This window comes from Vanellus vanellus (genome assembly GCF_965231255.1).
Source record: "Vanellus vanellus genome assembly, chromosome: 5".
Classification (NCBI taxonomy): Eukaryota; Metazoa; Chordata; class Aves; order Charadriiformes; family Charadriidae; genus Vanellus; species Vanellus vanellus.
The window spans coordinates 27,204,416-27,220,600 of NC_138910.1; the positions used below are offsets into that span (position 1 = coordinate 27,204,416).

Sequence of the window (16,185 nt, forward strand, 5' to 3'; positions counted from 1 at the left end):
AGCAAACAAGTAGTAATCTTAACTATATGTTATATGGCTTTCTATTTTTAATTTCTCTAAATAAAGTGTGACACAAAAGAAATAATTAAAAGCTTCAGCGCTGCATTGCTTTCAAACATTTGCACAGAAACTAAAAATATTAAAATCAGACATGTGATACATCAGTACTACACAAGATACACCAGTACTGGGGCCTAGGACAGTACACAATCCCTGTCAACAAGAGCACACTGAAAAAAAAAAAAAAAGACGCAATTCATTTTTGAGATGTTATCCACAATCAAGCAGTTGGCTCATCTACCTTTTTTTCCACATTACATTACATCCCATTGGTTTTCAGAGAAGTATTTACATAAGTGTGAGCGAGGAAGACCCTAGTTTTCAAGTCTGTCAGGAAAATATTTTACGTTCCTTGATTCCAAGGTGCATCATACACATTGCAAAAAAAAAAAAAAAAGAAAAAAGAAAAAAAGAAAAAATTAATAGATGCATGAATCTTTAATGGTATAAATTTTATGAGCAATTAAGTTTTTAGTAAATAACTCTCTATTTGGATTAAAAAAAGAGAGACAGAGAGAGACTGAGAAAGCGAGTTGTCTAGACTCCAAAATGCAGTACCGTCAATGATGAATCTCATGGCGTGGTTGGTTGAGGTGTCACGCTGGATGGCATTTCAAAAGAGAAAGACATTTTAAAATCTCGACCCCTTTCTTGCTTTTCTTTTACCCTTTCTACTGGCCATAGTTAGCTCTTTTTTACATCAATAAATTAGTATGGTGCAAAAAGTATGGAGGCAGGTGTTGCCCGGATGGGACCATGGCCTGGCCTGAGGAGAGCTGGTGGTATTGCGGGTGCCTGGAACAAGGAGGCAGAGGGACGGGGAGGAAGGGACAGAGCCGACGATACAGCTGCAGCCGCAGCAAGAGGAGATGAAAGGAACGCAGGTGCCAGCGGCTTAATCATGTCCTTCTGGAATGCAAGTTTTGCCTGGAATAAAACACACAAGAAAGCAATGTAAATACAGTTCTCCCCACGCCCACTTGTACATGAGGGAAAAAAACGAACCCTGACAAAGAGCATTCTGTGGTTTCTCACCGAAGCCTCATCTCTGCTGCTTAGAAATTTTATCGACATTGTCTTCTTACTCCCAAAGCAATTAAAGCAACCGAATCGTATATTTAAAGATACACAGATCTCTTGAGTGTAGGGGCGTTTAGAAGCAAGCATAATCTGCAAGCTAACAGCATTAAATTATATAAATCATAACCGTGCAAGAATCATTAAAAAATCATGTCAGAAGTCAAATTTTCCACTTGCAAAAATGCATTGTAGAAAAGTAGAGTGGTCAAGATGGAAAACTAGTATTAGTCCAGTCAGCTCGTTACTTGCCAACGCAGAGCTGCTCTTTTCAAAATTGAAATATTTTTTAAGACCAATACCATAAAGAATTCTTTCTGAAAGAATTATTACTCAGTGTATGATCTACAATGGTTGCTGGTGCTTGTGGTGAAAAAGCTAACCAGAAATATATACGCTACAGTCTCACTGAAAATGGTTTGCACCACAATCACACATTTGTGGGGGGAAAGACACTCACGCCCCTCCTTTATTACTGGAGAGCTCTCCTTATGCAATAAATTAAAAAATGATGCGTTATACAAACGAAGATGAAGATTAGTGTGTGCAGAACCTATCAAATGGGGAGACTTCGAGAAAGCCTGCAGCATTTTCAGTTGCCTCTATACAATTACAAAGACGCATGAATATTTCAGCTTTTTAAGGCTTTTCACATGCTCACTGTTGCACACGCACATTTGCATCTCTCTCTTTCCAACCTATAAATTGTTTTTGTGCCATAGGTGGCATGCACTTTTCCCTGATGAATAAAATACCGGCTGAGTCATGAGCAAATAAACATACAATCTGTGCTGTGCTAGAGCCAGCCTGAACTCCGGCTGCAGCTGACTGGCAGAACCAGCTCGGGGAATTCCTGGAAATGCAGGTGGGTGGGAAAGGGGAACGGCTGGGGCACAAAGGCAGGAGAGGGGTTTTGATAGCCAGGGACAGAGAGAGCCCGCGCACGCAGATAGGCAGGCAGTTCTCCTAAACACCCGATAACTCTTTTCGTACCAACATAGTACGTCCACACAGCACTGTGTTTTGCTGTATGCAGAGAATAAGCATTAGTATTTTTATATCCTAACACCTGATGTGCTTTTCCTGACTGCATCCGTCATAACTGAGAGTTATCTGAGGTGCCCAGAAAGACACAGTATATACACTGCAGCCTTCAAGGAGAAGTGCACTAGCCCAGCAGAGCCGAACCCTTTCCACGGGGCACACGGTTCATTCCCCGTTCCACTGATTATTCCCTTCTTCCCAGCAGTAAATAACACTCGCAGTACTGTCTGCGTGCCTTTGACTGGGCAGACAGAATACATAACTATCTTCAAATCTCATCCCCGTGCAGATTCAGCCTGCAGGGGGAGAAACGCTGCGGAAGTGTCAGGTCTGTCATGTTCCTGTCTCTGTGCGGTGGGAGTCCCCAAGGTCATAAATTCACACAGACGGTGATGAGAAATAAAAATACTTACTGCTAAAATACTTGGGCTGCGCTGCAGTTTGTTGTAAGGACTATATTTAGGTTTCATAGGCTTTCCTGCAACTCTGTCCTTGTGCCTTCGGCTGGAAATGTGCTGAAATAAATAACCTCACATTTAATTAGCTGTTTAAACACTTCTCAGTTTTGAGTTTGAAATCGATTTATCAGCAGGATATGCCTAAGCCCCTGTTTGTAAGATAAAGTAGGTCCTTTAGAGAGAGCAAAGATGAGTTTTGCTAAATTAAACATAACAATTTGGAGCACATCAAATAGAGAATCAGAAACTAATCAAATACAGCAAATTCTGCGATCCAAGAGAGGCTCTGCAAATTATTGATATTTTAGTTAGTATTTCCTTTTTCCACTTGAGGAGGTTTGAACCAGGCAGAGCTGTAATCACTAGGTCATAGGGATATTCAGAAGTAGGAGGTAAATTTCAGTCTCGCTGATATTGTTCAGTTGTATAAATAATTCAATATTAGCTGAAGGAAGAACCAGTACCCAGGGATATGTCTACACCATGCAATTTAATACTATGTTAGAGATAACTGAAATAACCAGGAATGAGAGGACACATCCACACAGCACAGCACCATCCAGTTAGAGATTCCCATTTGGGTATCAGAAACAACGCAGTGGTATCGGCACAGCTCTGAACCCAGGGCTTAATTGGCTCAGGCAGAGCAGAGCTGCATGTTCATACAGCTACGCTGTTAATGATAATGTTGCTCTACACAATTCAGACATATCTACAGTATTACCCTCCTGCTGATTGTCCTAAACCAATAGATTCAAGTCACATTCTCCTTCTCACATACTGTTAAAAAGTATCTCAGCAGATTGAAACAGCATCAAAAGAGGAATTCAGGGATCTTCAACCCCAAATTTCTTCCATTTGGGAGACCAAAGTTCAAATCTCTCTCTTGAGCCACAGCAAAATTTTAAACTAGATCTGCTGTGTTATTCATTGATACTGACACCTTGTCCACCTCTGCTTTACGACTCTCAAGCCCATTTTTTCCCGGCTGAAACCATTAGGTGAACTTGACCTACGGTGAACTATTTAGAAATAGTTGTGGGATGACAGAAAAGAAATACAAAGTTCACTTTTTGCCAAAACATCTTCACACAGACCTACATCCCACCTACAATATTGCAATGCAACTGAAAAAAACAAAGGCGCCCCAGATACATGGAAGCTACCTGCTTAAGTTGAATCTCTGAATTAACATGGACATCACAGATTTCACAATGAAACGTTTTGTTCTGCAGTCCTGAGCCTTTACTGCCGTTCTGCACCTTCAGCCGCGATCCAGGTCTAGGGTAAGACTTGATGGGACCAGCACCGTTCCGAGCCTCGACCATGGTCTTGTGCTTGGACCCTAATGGACAAGGAGACGCAAGTGGGTTAATGATCAACAACATACAACCATGTCCATTAGCCTTGGGGCTTCTTGTAACACATTTATCTTCAAGACAGAATGGTTAATGTCACTACAGATGAGGATTAATGATGACTGGTTTTGGTCAGTGTACTTCCCACGTCCTCGATCTAAAGGGAAGCCAAACAATGGAAGAAGTGTTTGTACAAAAAGGGAACAGGCGCGCTGAACCACTGCCTCTCTGTTTGGGGGCAGTGTGCGGCTGTACGGCCAAGGTGTTCGTAGCTTATTCTTCTGCCAAAATCCATACAGCTGGTGAATCACCAAAAAGGGCCAAGCCATGCGGGGGAGAGGAACCACAGCAATCACTCAAAACCTGCCTAGGAATAGGAATACTTGAAGAAGTATCCTCTGATTTGGAAGAAATGGCTGCTATGGCCATTTCAAGAATGGATGACAGCTGGAAAACCAGCTTCAATGGTTTGTTAACAAGCTTTACATGACCAACACATCACAGAGCAACCAGAGCACATTAGAGATTGCTGCTTGTGGCCTTTTAAAGGGAGCATATCTAATTCACAGTGGTCAAAAGATTCTAGGACATCTAGGAAACCTAAGGACCCCACCCTAAAATTATCAAAAATACCAAGTAACAAAGATTACTATAAGTCGGACCAGCAAAAGACCAGACACCAGAGATAGTGAGATGATATATGAAAGAGATAGAGAACTGACATTTTAGAAAGATTAGTGTTACGGAAACCACTATGACCGTACTATGATCCTCACTCTGGAGGTATGATGGAAGCTGATTAGGCAACATGAACTGTAGGGAATTTGTCAACACAGAGCTTACAGAGTACATGAAGGACAGTTGAAAAAATTTATAGGGAGCTTTAATAAAACATCAAACACCACACATGAAATTGTCATTAACAGAAACATTTCTGTAACTTGCCTTTGTAAGTTCTAACTAAAAGACTCTTCAGTGAAGTTTGGCTACCACAGTGTCAGAAAAACAGCTTGTTACCTTGAATTTTAAAAATAATAGCACACAACTGACTTGCACTGCATGCATACTCACCTGTATTGTGGGCTTCTAGTTGTGACAGGGAATTCACAGCCACTTTGCATAATGAACAGTAAAGCAGTTTTTTGGCTTTTTCCTCTTCTGACTCAGAAACTGTGTTAGGAGCTCCATTTGTGCTCTTGGAGGATGAGGCAGGTGTTACAGGTGCCACTGCTGCCACTCCAGGTTTGGGAAGAAAAGGACCCACTTCTGTACTGGACTGCTGACTTGCACTATTGGGTTTTGCTTTCCCTTTATCCTCTAAAAGAAGCAAAATACATATGTCATAATATGCTGCACGCAAAGAAATCACACAGTAATAGTCCTGTGGTTTTAGTGAACCTGACACAACAGGGGCCTAATTCATCTCATTTTATACAGGACAGCAGCATCCTTGAAATCCTGTTAAAATCCTACCATGAAATGTGTGTAATTTGACAAAAGGGGTGATTTTCCTGTTTTTAAGGTTACCAGTGAATACCAATCACTTCAACAAATTCATGCCAGCTGTTGTTGCTGTCATGCTACAGGTTCGGCCAGTTGAAAAGAGCCCAAGAAAGCCCAAAGGCAGCCAGGGTTAAGGACTGGAGAGCACTCGGAAACATGTGAGTCTTTGCACTGGGGATTACAAAAATATTTCTGAAAAGCAATATATTTGCCTTTGGAATGGCTCAAGTTTCTCAAAGTCACTGGGAGGACACTGAAAGGCTCCAGAAGCATCTTGACATATGATATCCCTCATTGCAGTTACAGGAGTCGATTATGGTACTGCACTACAGACACAAACACAGTTACTAATATTTTTAGGTTTTTTCCAAGAACGATTCCTCATATATCTGGAGATCAGACGGCCCTGATGTGCATTCAGTGCATTCCTGCATCACTTCACACAGATGAGTCAATAATCCGTGCCCCCATGAGACAGGTAGGCAGGTACCACTTCATTTTACAGATGGCGATCACAAGGCGAGAGATTAAATGTCCCAACTGTGCCTGAAGAGGAACTTTGTGCCGGAGACAGTACTCAAATGCTCCTTGCTTATGTGTTGTCTACAAGAGCTCATTGCATTTTAACCTATTCAGCCGCAGTCCTTGTGATCACAGGCCATGCTAGTTGCCCGCAGCAAAACAAGCTCACCTATGCAGAACATGGGATGGGAGGGGGACACTACAGTGGTGCTGGTATGAGCAACCCGAACAAAACGGACATAAGAAAGGACTGCAGAAGACTGTGGCATATTATCACTCTGAACAACTGGAATCATATTTTAGCATCTAAGCAAGGACAACATCTCTGTAACAGCAACCTCTTAAAAACTACTTATATCCCACTTGAAACCTATGGTATAGTTTTAAATAGCGTTGAACTGATTCGAAAAACTAGGTTCTATTTTGAGCACTTGGTTATTTTTAAATATGGGGCCTTGCACTTTATGTTTACAGCTACCAGGCTCTGTCTTAACATAACTCTGTGCATCAGGGCAATGCTGTGCTACCAAGAATTCTGGAAACAGGATTGTACCCCTACTACAAACACTTGCGAGTGAGCATGAACTATGAACAGGCATCTTGAAACTAAACCCCACAGTTGTTGGCATATTTCCCAGAAGTGCATTGCATTACATCAAATTTAGATTGTTAAAAACCAGGAGAAAGAAAATTCTAATAAAAGAATTATTATTTTTTAGAGTAGCAATCAAAATATTTTGAAATTACACGATATGAACTTTATTAAGCATTGAAAATTATCAAATATGAAGACACCTATTAGGACTAAAGTAATGATAAAACCAGATTCTGAAGGTATTTTGATTGATAAAGTATGACAAAAGAAAGTGATGTTAAATCATAGTTCATAGACTATTCAATTTTAATGTCACTATAGCAATAAGTCACATCTGCAAAAACCTAGAAGGCATTATATGACTTGTGAGTCTTCATAAAATACATTGTTTTAATAAACAGCATTCACTAACATTTTAAATTAAGGACTTTTCAATATGGAAACTTCTCAGAGGTAGTAACATCTACAAAGGAAACACGCTGAACTGCTGCCATTTGTGAATTCACGTCACAGGAAAATAGACTACTTGTTTTTCTATGCAATATTATGCCCGACTGCAAAAGGCATGATGCCAGGATGTATGCGAATCTGACTGCAGTAAAGGAAGCTTCCCCAGCATTTTGCATTTCAGGCCTTAAAAGAAGAATACATCTGCAGAACCTGCAAGCTGTATGTTAATACATAAGAGACTACAGTTTCAGTTTGGGGGTTGTTTCCCATGTATTTTTTTTTCATGTAAGCATAAAGATTTGGTGCTTTTGAAACACTTTCTGGAGATAGAAATGATCTCCTCCTGTGAGAGGGGGAGCAGGAGGTGGCCAGCAGGAATGCCAGCTGATGGGCACCAGGGTGGACCCCCGGCCTGAGAGACCCTCTTGTGCAGCAAGTGCCGAACGGTGCTCACACTCCTGCCTGCAGCCCCTGACCTCTCTGTTCGAACCGCCCGCAACGAGAGGGAGCAGATTTTTATTTCTTTGTTTTGCCATCAAGCGTCTGTGGAGCGAGGTCTGAGCAATGGAGTAAGATCCATTTTATACAGGCCACCAATTACCATCACAGAGTGATGGTTTTCCATCGCCGAATTTAACAGATGATTGAAAAATGACAGATTTCATTTCCCAGTTCTCCTCACTTAGCCGGCCACCAGCTGATGTAGTACATCGATTTTTAAAATATTCCCTAGATTTACAGTGTTTTCACTATTCATAATACAGAGCAATTCTAGAGTATATAATGCGTAACAAGCTAACAAGAAAACTTCTAGAAAACTAGAGAGAAGTTACCAGCATCCAGCTGGGCTCCATTCTGCCAGTATCTCAGCTTTTGGAAAGAACCTCGGTTCACATAATAATACCATCATTTGGAAAGCTTCCTGACAGAAATAAGCTCTTCATCCATGGAGATGTATGTGTATAAGGAGAGACACACGCCCCTCTATGAATTAATGTTTCCTTCCACCATTCTAAATGCTTAATGCAGAACATCTTCAAAGATCATAATTGCAAGGTTATTATACAGTTTAACTCCCACAGAAAGTACACTGAGCTAAGTGCATATTTGTCACTGCAGTGGGGCCAGAACTGGGTTTTCCTGGCTTCTAAAATCAGAAAATTGCACTTCTCCAAATGGGCTTTTGATAACAGCTTATTGTTTTCAATCCACAGAATTCAAAACACCATTACTTACAGTTTTATGTTTGAGACAGAAATGCCAAGTATTCGACTGTGCAAAGCACAGGAAATGCAAATCGCATGTATATACAAAGCACGAAGATGATTACTTTTTTATTTGTACTTATACACAGAGCTAACAAATAATATCTCCACACAGAAATCAGAAATGCAACTGTTAATGCCTGCACGCATATACATACTTCCAAACTGTAATCACTGTATAAAATACATGTGGATGGTTAGATGCAGCTGTAGGATCATAGTCCTCTTGCTATTTCTGAAGGCAAGTATTATTGAGAATAGGCTCCATTTTTCTCTGATTTCCACCTGGGCCAAGCCCACGGAGCCCAACAGAGCCGGGCAGAGGCCAAACAAGGGCATGAGTGAGTCCATCCTGCCCAGGAGCGGGATGCACCGGCTTCTGCTGCACAGGTCAGCAGAGCACAGCTGGAAGCAGGAGACCACAGCGGTAACAACCTCCTCCCAGAAAACTGTAGCTATGATTCAACCTGAGTCAGGGTCAGGTTGAAATGCTCATATCATAAGTCACGTGCAAGAGGACCGTTTAAAATCTAACCCATACTGTTTCACTGTATCCCACTATGTTCTTTTTCCACGTAGGGAGGCCAGATTTCATCTGTGTTAAATTCCTGGCTTTAAATTAAGTCTCCCTTTTCCTTAAGACTCCAGAGGAGTAAATCAATGGTTCATTTCAAGTTCTTACTGAAGCCTGAATTTATTTTGAAATAGAGCCCAAGGAAAAAATAAAGCAAGCTAATTAAGTATTGCTTTGGGCTCAGTAATATCAATGCTCTCGTCGCCTACTTACATTGTTGCAATTCTGCTTTGAAGTTGTTTTCGCATATTTCTGGTTGTTTGCCTTATGTTTGTGTCAGCACCACGTTAAAATTCAAGGCTTATTTATCTAATTAGTACCACCTCATTTCGGCTGTACGTACCAAAGTCAGGACACGGCGCAGGATAACATCTGACAGGTTCAAATCTAACAGGTTCTAGCTTCCAGTGCAAGACCAGCTGAAATGATTTACCGACCTTTGCAGGTCGTACGACTCTCACTACAGTTGCTATGGCATAATCTACAGGGTCTACCCGTTAATGCTGAAATTCTAGTCCAGCTAAGTGAATGGGTTTTGCCCTAGCTCAAAAAAGGGGCAAAAAATGTTACCATAAAACTTCTTCCCTCTGACTCTCGAGCTGCATCTCTTCTTTTCAGTTATTTTCTTTCCTGGTGAACACCTGAATATGAACGCTGTGCCCTGGCTCATAGTCCAGCGATCAATGCAGTCCACGCAGAAAGCGGAAAGAATATATCTTTTTTTTTTTTTAACCCCCTAACCATGCCATTGAGCAGTTTGGTTTATAAGGTGCCTTTAAGAGAGTTCATTTGGTTTACTTTGCAATTTGTGTGAAGTGTTCATGATTTTATAACATATATATTTGCACGTTATAAATTTCTATTGTAAAATGATTTTTTTCCATACGAAAATGTGCCTATAGGTATTGCTTTTTTTCTGTATCATTAATAGTCATTGCTACTTACATCCCACAACATGCCCATCTGCAGAGTTTTTATCACTGAAGATACACAACGCATAACTTTGCAATAAACTTCTGTTTCGCAACAGCTTGTTCAAATAGCAATCGGAATTAAAAGATTATCCAAGGTAAAGACGACACATGTGATACACTTGCAGAAGCCCTTTCCAACATGTATGCTAAAAGCCTTTAGGTATAGACCTAATAGCCATTACAGAACTGTCATGTACATTTTCTGCCTGTATGTAATAAATTAGTAAACCCGCTCCTACTGTGACAGTAACAGAAGACATAATATTTCGATTACTGGAAATAAATATTTTGGTTTTGTGTGTGTGTGTGTGTGTGCATGTGATAAAACGTATAGCTTTACACCTGCCCGCCTCTTTTCTCTGCCAGAAGCTGGGACGACTACCCATGACTCGTGCCAAAGGCTGAGCACAGGGACAGACAAGGACCCCGGGACAGAGAACAGCCTCCCAGAGCGGTGCTGGCTGCGACGGAGGCAGCTCCCTGCTGGGAAGAGACCACGCCGTGCTTTTAACCACCCACCGCCAGGCTTCAGCTTGGCACCTTTCCTCGTGCCGGGTCCTTCACCGTGTCCCCCAGCTGCAGGCACTGAAGAGCAGTCACACACAAAGTACTCACAACAGAAGGGCAGCACAGACATTGCAAAGTGGCCACCGCTGCTCTAGACAGCCCTACACCGAAGCTCTTTTGAGAGATTTGCTAATTTCCCATCCTAGAGACAGAGATTTGGTTTTATAATTCTTCCACCTGCTTGTACAACAGAACACACTGCCAGCTTAGAAAAGAGCATAATGGACAGAATGTTTTTGGCAGTCTAGATATTTAGGATTCTCCTTCATAAAGGTAAGAAAATAGTAAATACTTGTGCGCCTTTTTTCTTGAAAAGCCTGAAGAAAGAGCCATGCAATTTCTAATGCAATTTCCAGCCTAAACCACCCACATCAGGATAAAAACACAGCAACAAAATAATTTCGTGTATAACTGAATCTGTATATTTATAATGTATAACTGAATAATTTAATGTATAACTGTATGGTTATCAAGGCTATGCAACCGACGAGCAGGACTGATGCATGGTTAGGTGCAGACCTTTTCATGTGATCAGTCTTGTTTACAGTGGTACGTCACAATATCACATCGCTACTTAAAGAATGACTCAAAGACACGGACAGCTTGACGACCCTGAACACCTTCAATTAACTTCTAACCATGCCACTTCCTATGGCAACTAAAACCAAAAGTGATTTCTGAAAGGAAGGGTTTATGTTTTATTTATGTGTAACTAGAAATGTGGTGCAAAGATCGTCTCATGATAGCATTGAGTTCACATAAGTTGTGTTGCAGGGAGCTGGTATTAGTCTGAAGTGTTGATTTTTGAGAGTAATTGAGACTTTGAGGTAAAGCAAGCATATCTCCCACACCAGCAGAGCTGTAGTGAGAGAAACCAATTTTCAGGTTCTCCCTATAATTTCAATAGCTCCAGATACGCCTATGAATATTGGGCTGCATTAAACAACCTTTGAAGCATACAGTGATTACAGAAAGGGAAGAGGAAATCAATCAGTTTGTCAGACTATTGTATAAATGCTCTTTCCCTGATCGACTGTGTAGCAAAGGTAAAATCAGTTACATTAATTACAGCTGTATAAAATCCAATAAATTTTGCTGAAAAGCTTATCACTGGAGCTAAACCGGCATCAATAAAGACAAAGTAAAAAGTGTTTATTGAAAAATAAAATTCTCCGTTACAATTTGACATTTTAGATGCTTGGCACATTTAACAAAACTAAAAAGTGATACTTATTTCTCACTTTTTCTTCCTACACTTCTTTATAAAATACGCCCATTGACAATGCTGAAGAGAGAAGAGTTAGTTGATAGTACTAAAATCTATCATTTGACCTTGCTGTTCTAAGCTTTCTGCAGACAGAACAATAAGGTGGTCCCCAGACCAAGAGATTTTCAGTTTAAGAGCAGAGATCACAGCTGCAGACAGACAGGTACGAAATCAGAAAAGAGACAGAACAACCAGTCATCAACACAGGCACTGGTGTGGCAGCCAAACTTCTCACAAGCTTTTTTTCTGTTTTTCAATCCATCATAGAGAAAGAGAAATTTTCAGAGGTAAGAGTAACAGAAGTAAGTTTGGCAGCTGTTTGCAAGGAGCCCTTCACAAATAGGACCAGGAAAAGCGGGAAGCTGTTTTGGAAGCTGGTTTCAATGGCTGATGGGTCGTAGGTGCAAGTCAGCATCTTGAAAGTACATTACAAAAGACACATGAACGCATGAAGAGCTTTGAAAGTGAAGGACATGAAGAATTTGGAGAGTCGCTTTAGCTGCACCACAGAAATACTGTAACAAAACATTTAATTTAAATACCAAAATTGCCATATATAGCAAAACCACGGAAGTAGAGAGATCACAGTCAAAAAGGTTAGAAGCCTGGCTGAAAGTAATTAAGGGAGATGTTAAGAAACCATGACAAAATAAAATCAAGGTGGGGAAAACTTATTTAGCCACACTGTACTTGAAGGAGTGCCTAAACAAAACCTAGGATCTACCCCGAGACACAGGTGTGGGGCAGAGAGAGAGACAACCCACAAGTCATTATATTGGAAACAATAGTCGCTGTACATCTCTTTGCCCTGAAATAAGATACGGAGGGAGAAGATGATCAATGACCGCATTGATAGAAGGACAAGACGGGCCTCCTTCAATATATTAGCAGAAAAGCTACTGAATAGAAAGGCAGACAATAGCTCCGGTAAGAAAAGTAAGTTTCAAAACATTGTTCTTCACACAAAGACTTATCTTCTGCTGGCTCACACTGCTGTAAAGGAATAAAGCATGCACTTACACAATTAATTACCCTTTTTATGAAGAAAAAGATGAACACTATGAGTAATATATGCCATAAAGGCAATAGCAGGAAAGCAATTAAGTCACTAGTGGTCACAACCTTTACAGCATTTGTAAGCACTCTGTCCTGCATTTCAGCATCACTCAAAAAAAGCAACAAAGAGCGCGAGATTATTTCTTGACACTCATTAAGACAGTTAGCTAACTTTGATAAGGGATTTCAAAATCTTTTTTGTTTTATCTGCACGTTTGCTGAATAATGAGACTCTAATGGCTGTCAGACAAAATACCTACTTTCTCACCAGTTGTGCAGTCTACTGAGAAATGAGGCTGAAAAACCCGTAGGGCTCTGTTCTAGAAAAATTCCACTGCAAACCCACATGCAAATCAGACAGCACAGTGTATCTATTAACCCTTTGATTACCTTTAGTGTTCTTCAAAATGTTTTTTCTTGTACTTCAGGCCTGTCTGAAAAACAGCTAGGTTTTATATAATGAAATGTTTTACATGAAATAAATCTGTTTGACACATTCTAAAGAAAACCAATTTTGTTTCTATACAAAGATGAGAAATAAATGGAAGCTATAAATATAACGCTTTTCATCTCAAACACAAATATGCACTGAAATAAGCTACAACATATCTTCTTGAGATCCTGAAGCTACATCAGGAAATGTCTGGATGGCTCTGCAATATTGAGTGAACTCTGTAGCTAGACTGATTATTTGATTAACTGCCTCACCGCTCTCCAACGGGCTGAGCCGAAGTATCTTTTTCATTGCAGAAGTATTGCTTGTTTGGCAGTGGTACAATACTGATGTTGATACTTAATTTCTTGGATATTTTATTTCTGATTTGACATACCAAAGACTCCAGGGAATTTTCTTATAAAGGAACCTGTCTTTTTTTCAGAGTAAAAAATTATTTGCAACTAATCAGATTAAAGATGTAACGTTACAAAGGTTTGGTGCTGAAATTTTGCATGGGTTTAAAGCAGGTTATGAAAGCAGACTGCTGAGAGTTAGAAAATATTCAGAAGTACGCATAGTTCTGCAACTGTAAAATCTTGCCCTGCAAAATCTATTCCTGTACCTATTTGTACCTATTTGTACCTTTCTGAACAGAGAGTGCCCGCTGCTCCAATTACTGGGTGTCGGAGATGATCCCACTGTATCACCTATGATTTTCAGTCAATTCCTTGCATTGTTGAGGATTCTTGGGGAATTGGTTTTGGTTGGTTGGTTGGCTGTTTTACTGACCAAGACCAAGACCAAAAATCTGGGTGCGCTCACCAGGGGAGAAAAAAAAAAAAGGCAGGGGGCGAGGGCATGAGGGCATTCAGATTTCAAAAATCTCTTAGTATTTCAACACAATGCAATTTCTCTGTGCAAAAGCAAGAGGAACGAGAAGAAGGGTTGATTCTGCACTGTTGGCCAAAATGTAGGAGTGCATGTACTGTCTGGAGCAAACAAACTAACTTCTAACACTCACTTGAAGCAACTTGTTTTGTGTCTCCATTTCATCTGCTTGTCTTCAATTCTGCTTCTTTACAGAACGCAGCTTATATCAGACTTCTCTTTTCCTCATTTGAAAAGAGATTAACACAATTCCCCCCCCCCCTTTTTACAATTTTTAGACTGAATAGGGCGAGCAGGTAACTATGGTAAATGCAGTGCGTTAGTTCTGGAGAAAACCAGCTCGCCTACAAATGCAAATACAGAGCAATTTCCTAGTGTACATTGCTGATATCTAATTTCTCAGTAACACGTGGCACCCCTGGTATAGTAGGTTGGGAAAAACTTCAATAGAATTTTATTCATAAAGGTCAGCAAGATCAGTAGCACAATGCTGCCAGCAGTAGAAAACAAGGTGGATCTAACCGGGGGACACATAACGACACACAGCTATCAAGGGTGGACGTTAATTTAATGAGTATCCATAAAGCAAGACTACCCAACAGCTTAGCCTTCCTGGGTCCTCTTGCTGTACGTCTAGGCAAATTTACTTTAAATCTACCTTAACCTTTCGTCTTTTCTGAGCTATGCCAGTCTGTATTGGCTGGAATGGAAAAATTTAAGAGTTGGAAATTATAATACAGTTTGGGTAAAGTTTGAAATATAGTATCAGTTTTTTTATTACAAAATGTGACTCATCTAGGTGAAAGTAAATGGCTTTGCTGTGCTGGATAAACTTATCTTTTTCTGACACCAGACATCTATTATTTTGTAAATATTTCATACTCCCATTACAGACTCTGCCACGTTTATTTCAGATGTCCTGGAATGCAAACTTTCTATAGTACTGCATTGTCTTTTTAACATTTAATAATGTAGGAATGCTTAGAAAAATAACATTCAAAGATTACAACAAACATACTGTATTCTGCCTAGACATCCTTCACTACTTCTTAAAAATGTCGTGGTTCATCTCCTCAACTATAAAAATAACATCGCCTCCTCCATCTATGAATCTGAAATATATTACTAGAAACACATTTCACTTGCCGTTTGTGGAAAAAAATTTTAAAATTCTACCCACAGCTGCTAAAGTGCTTTGGAACGCAATACAAAATTTATGGGTGTCTAAATAAATGAATCAAGAGGAACTGGCAATCTGCATGCAAGTACATTCTCGTGGGCCTGGGTCTGAACTACTTGCTCAGTACTTGCCCAGACAGAACCGCCACTGAAGTCAACTATGAAACACTCATCTTCATTTCAGTTAAGTGACATCTATAATTGTGCGTTCTCACCGATTTCTGTGGCAGGTTTGCCTGAGGACTGTGAGTATTTAGTCATGCCCTCAAGATTTGACCAATAAATTGCATTTCAAATATAATTTGTCTAACAGACACCAAAACATCTTCACTCTCCTTGAAAACAAGTAATAAGGAAATAATATGTAGCCTGTTGTTTGTATGTATGATTTTTATGCTATAGGAAATGTGGCATATTTCTCATATCAAGTCAAATACGCAGCAGCTGTAGAATTAAGGCAGAAAGATGACAAAGAGAGATTTTTCAAAAGAGCTATTTAAATGTCTGATGTGCCAGCCATGGATATTTTTGCTTTTGTTTTTGATTCAAGATCTCTGAACAATTCTGTATCAAAAGCAACTCACCAACTTTCTTGGTCTCACAATCGCCTACCATCCCCTAGCAACATGCATTTTTTCCTTGTGTTCTAAACGCTGCTTGCATTTATGTTCCAAAACCGAAGATAAGTATGAGTAAAAATAACATTTACCAAAAAAAACCCCAAATCAAGCCACATTACTGATTATGTGGAAGCTGCCACTAGACCAGCTTGTGCTCTCGGAGTTCTTTTCCTTTACTTAAATAGTTCTGGAGACACCCGTAAATTTTGTATTGAGTTCCAAAGCACTTTAGCAGCTGTGGGTAGAATTTTACATTTTTTTTTTCCACAAAAAAAAGCCACCACCAAGACTG

General features: G+C 40.1%; 1 protein-coding gene across 4 annotated transcripts in view; it reads right to left on the minus strand.

The window, feature by feature from the left end:
* Positions 1-768: 768 nt before the first annotated feature.
* The window catches only part of ZNF385B (zinc finger protein 385B), a gene marked incomplete at both ends in the record, with an annotated part of 176,617 nt that continues 161,200 nt past the window's right edge, over positions 769-16,185 (minus strand). For all 4 annotated transcript variants that reach the window (XM_082483284.1, XM_082483283.1, XM_082483285.1 and 1 more), the window contains 4 exons: positions 769-987; positions 2,595-2,696; positions 3,806-3,984; positions 5,069-5,314. In XM_082483284.1, the coding sequence (XP_082339410.1) occupies positions 769-987; positions 2,595-2,696; positions 3,806-3,984; positions 5,069-5,314 (746 nt within the window). The remainder of the gene's footprint in view (positions 988-2,594; positions 2,697-3,805; positions 3,985-5,068; positions 5,315-16,185) is intronic.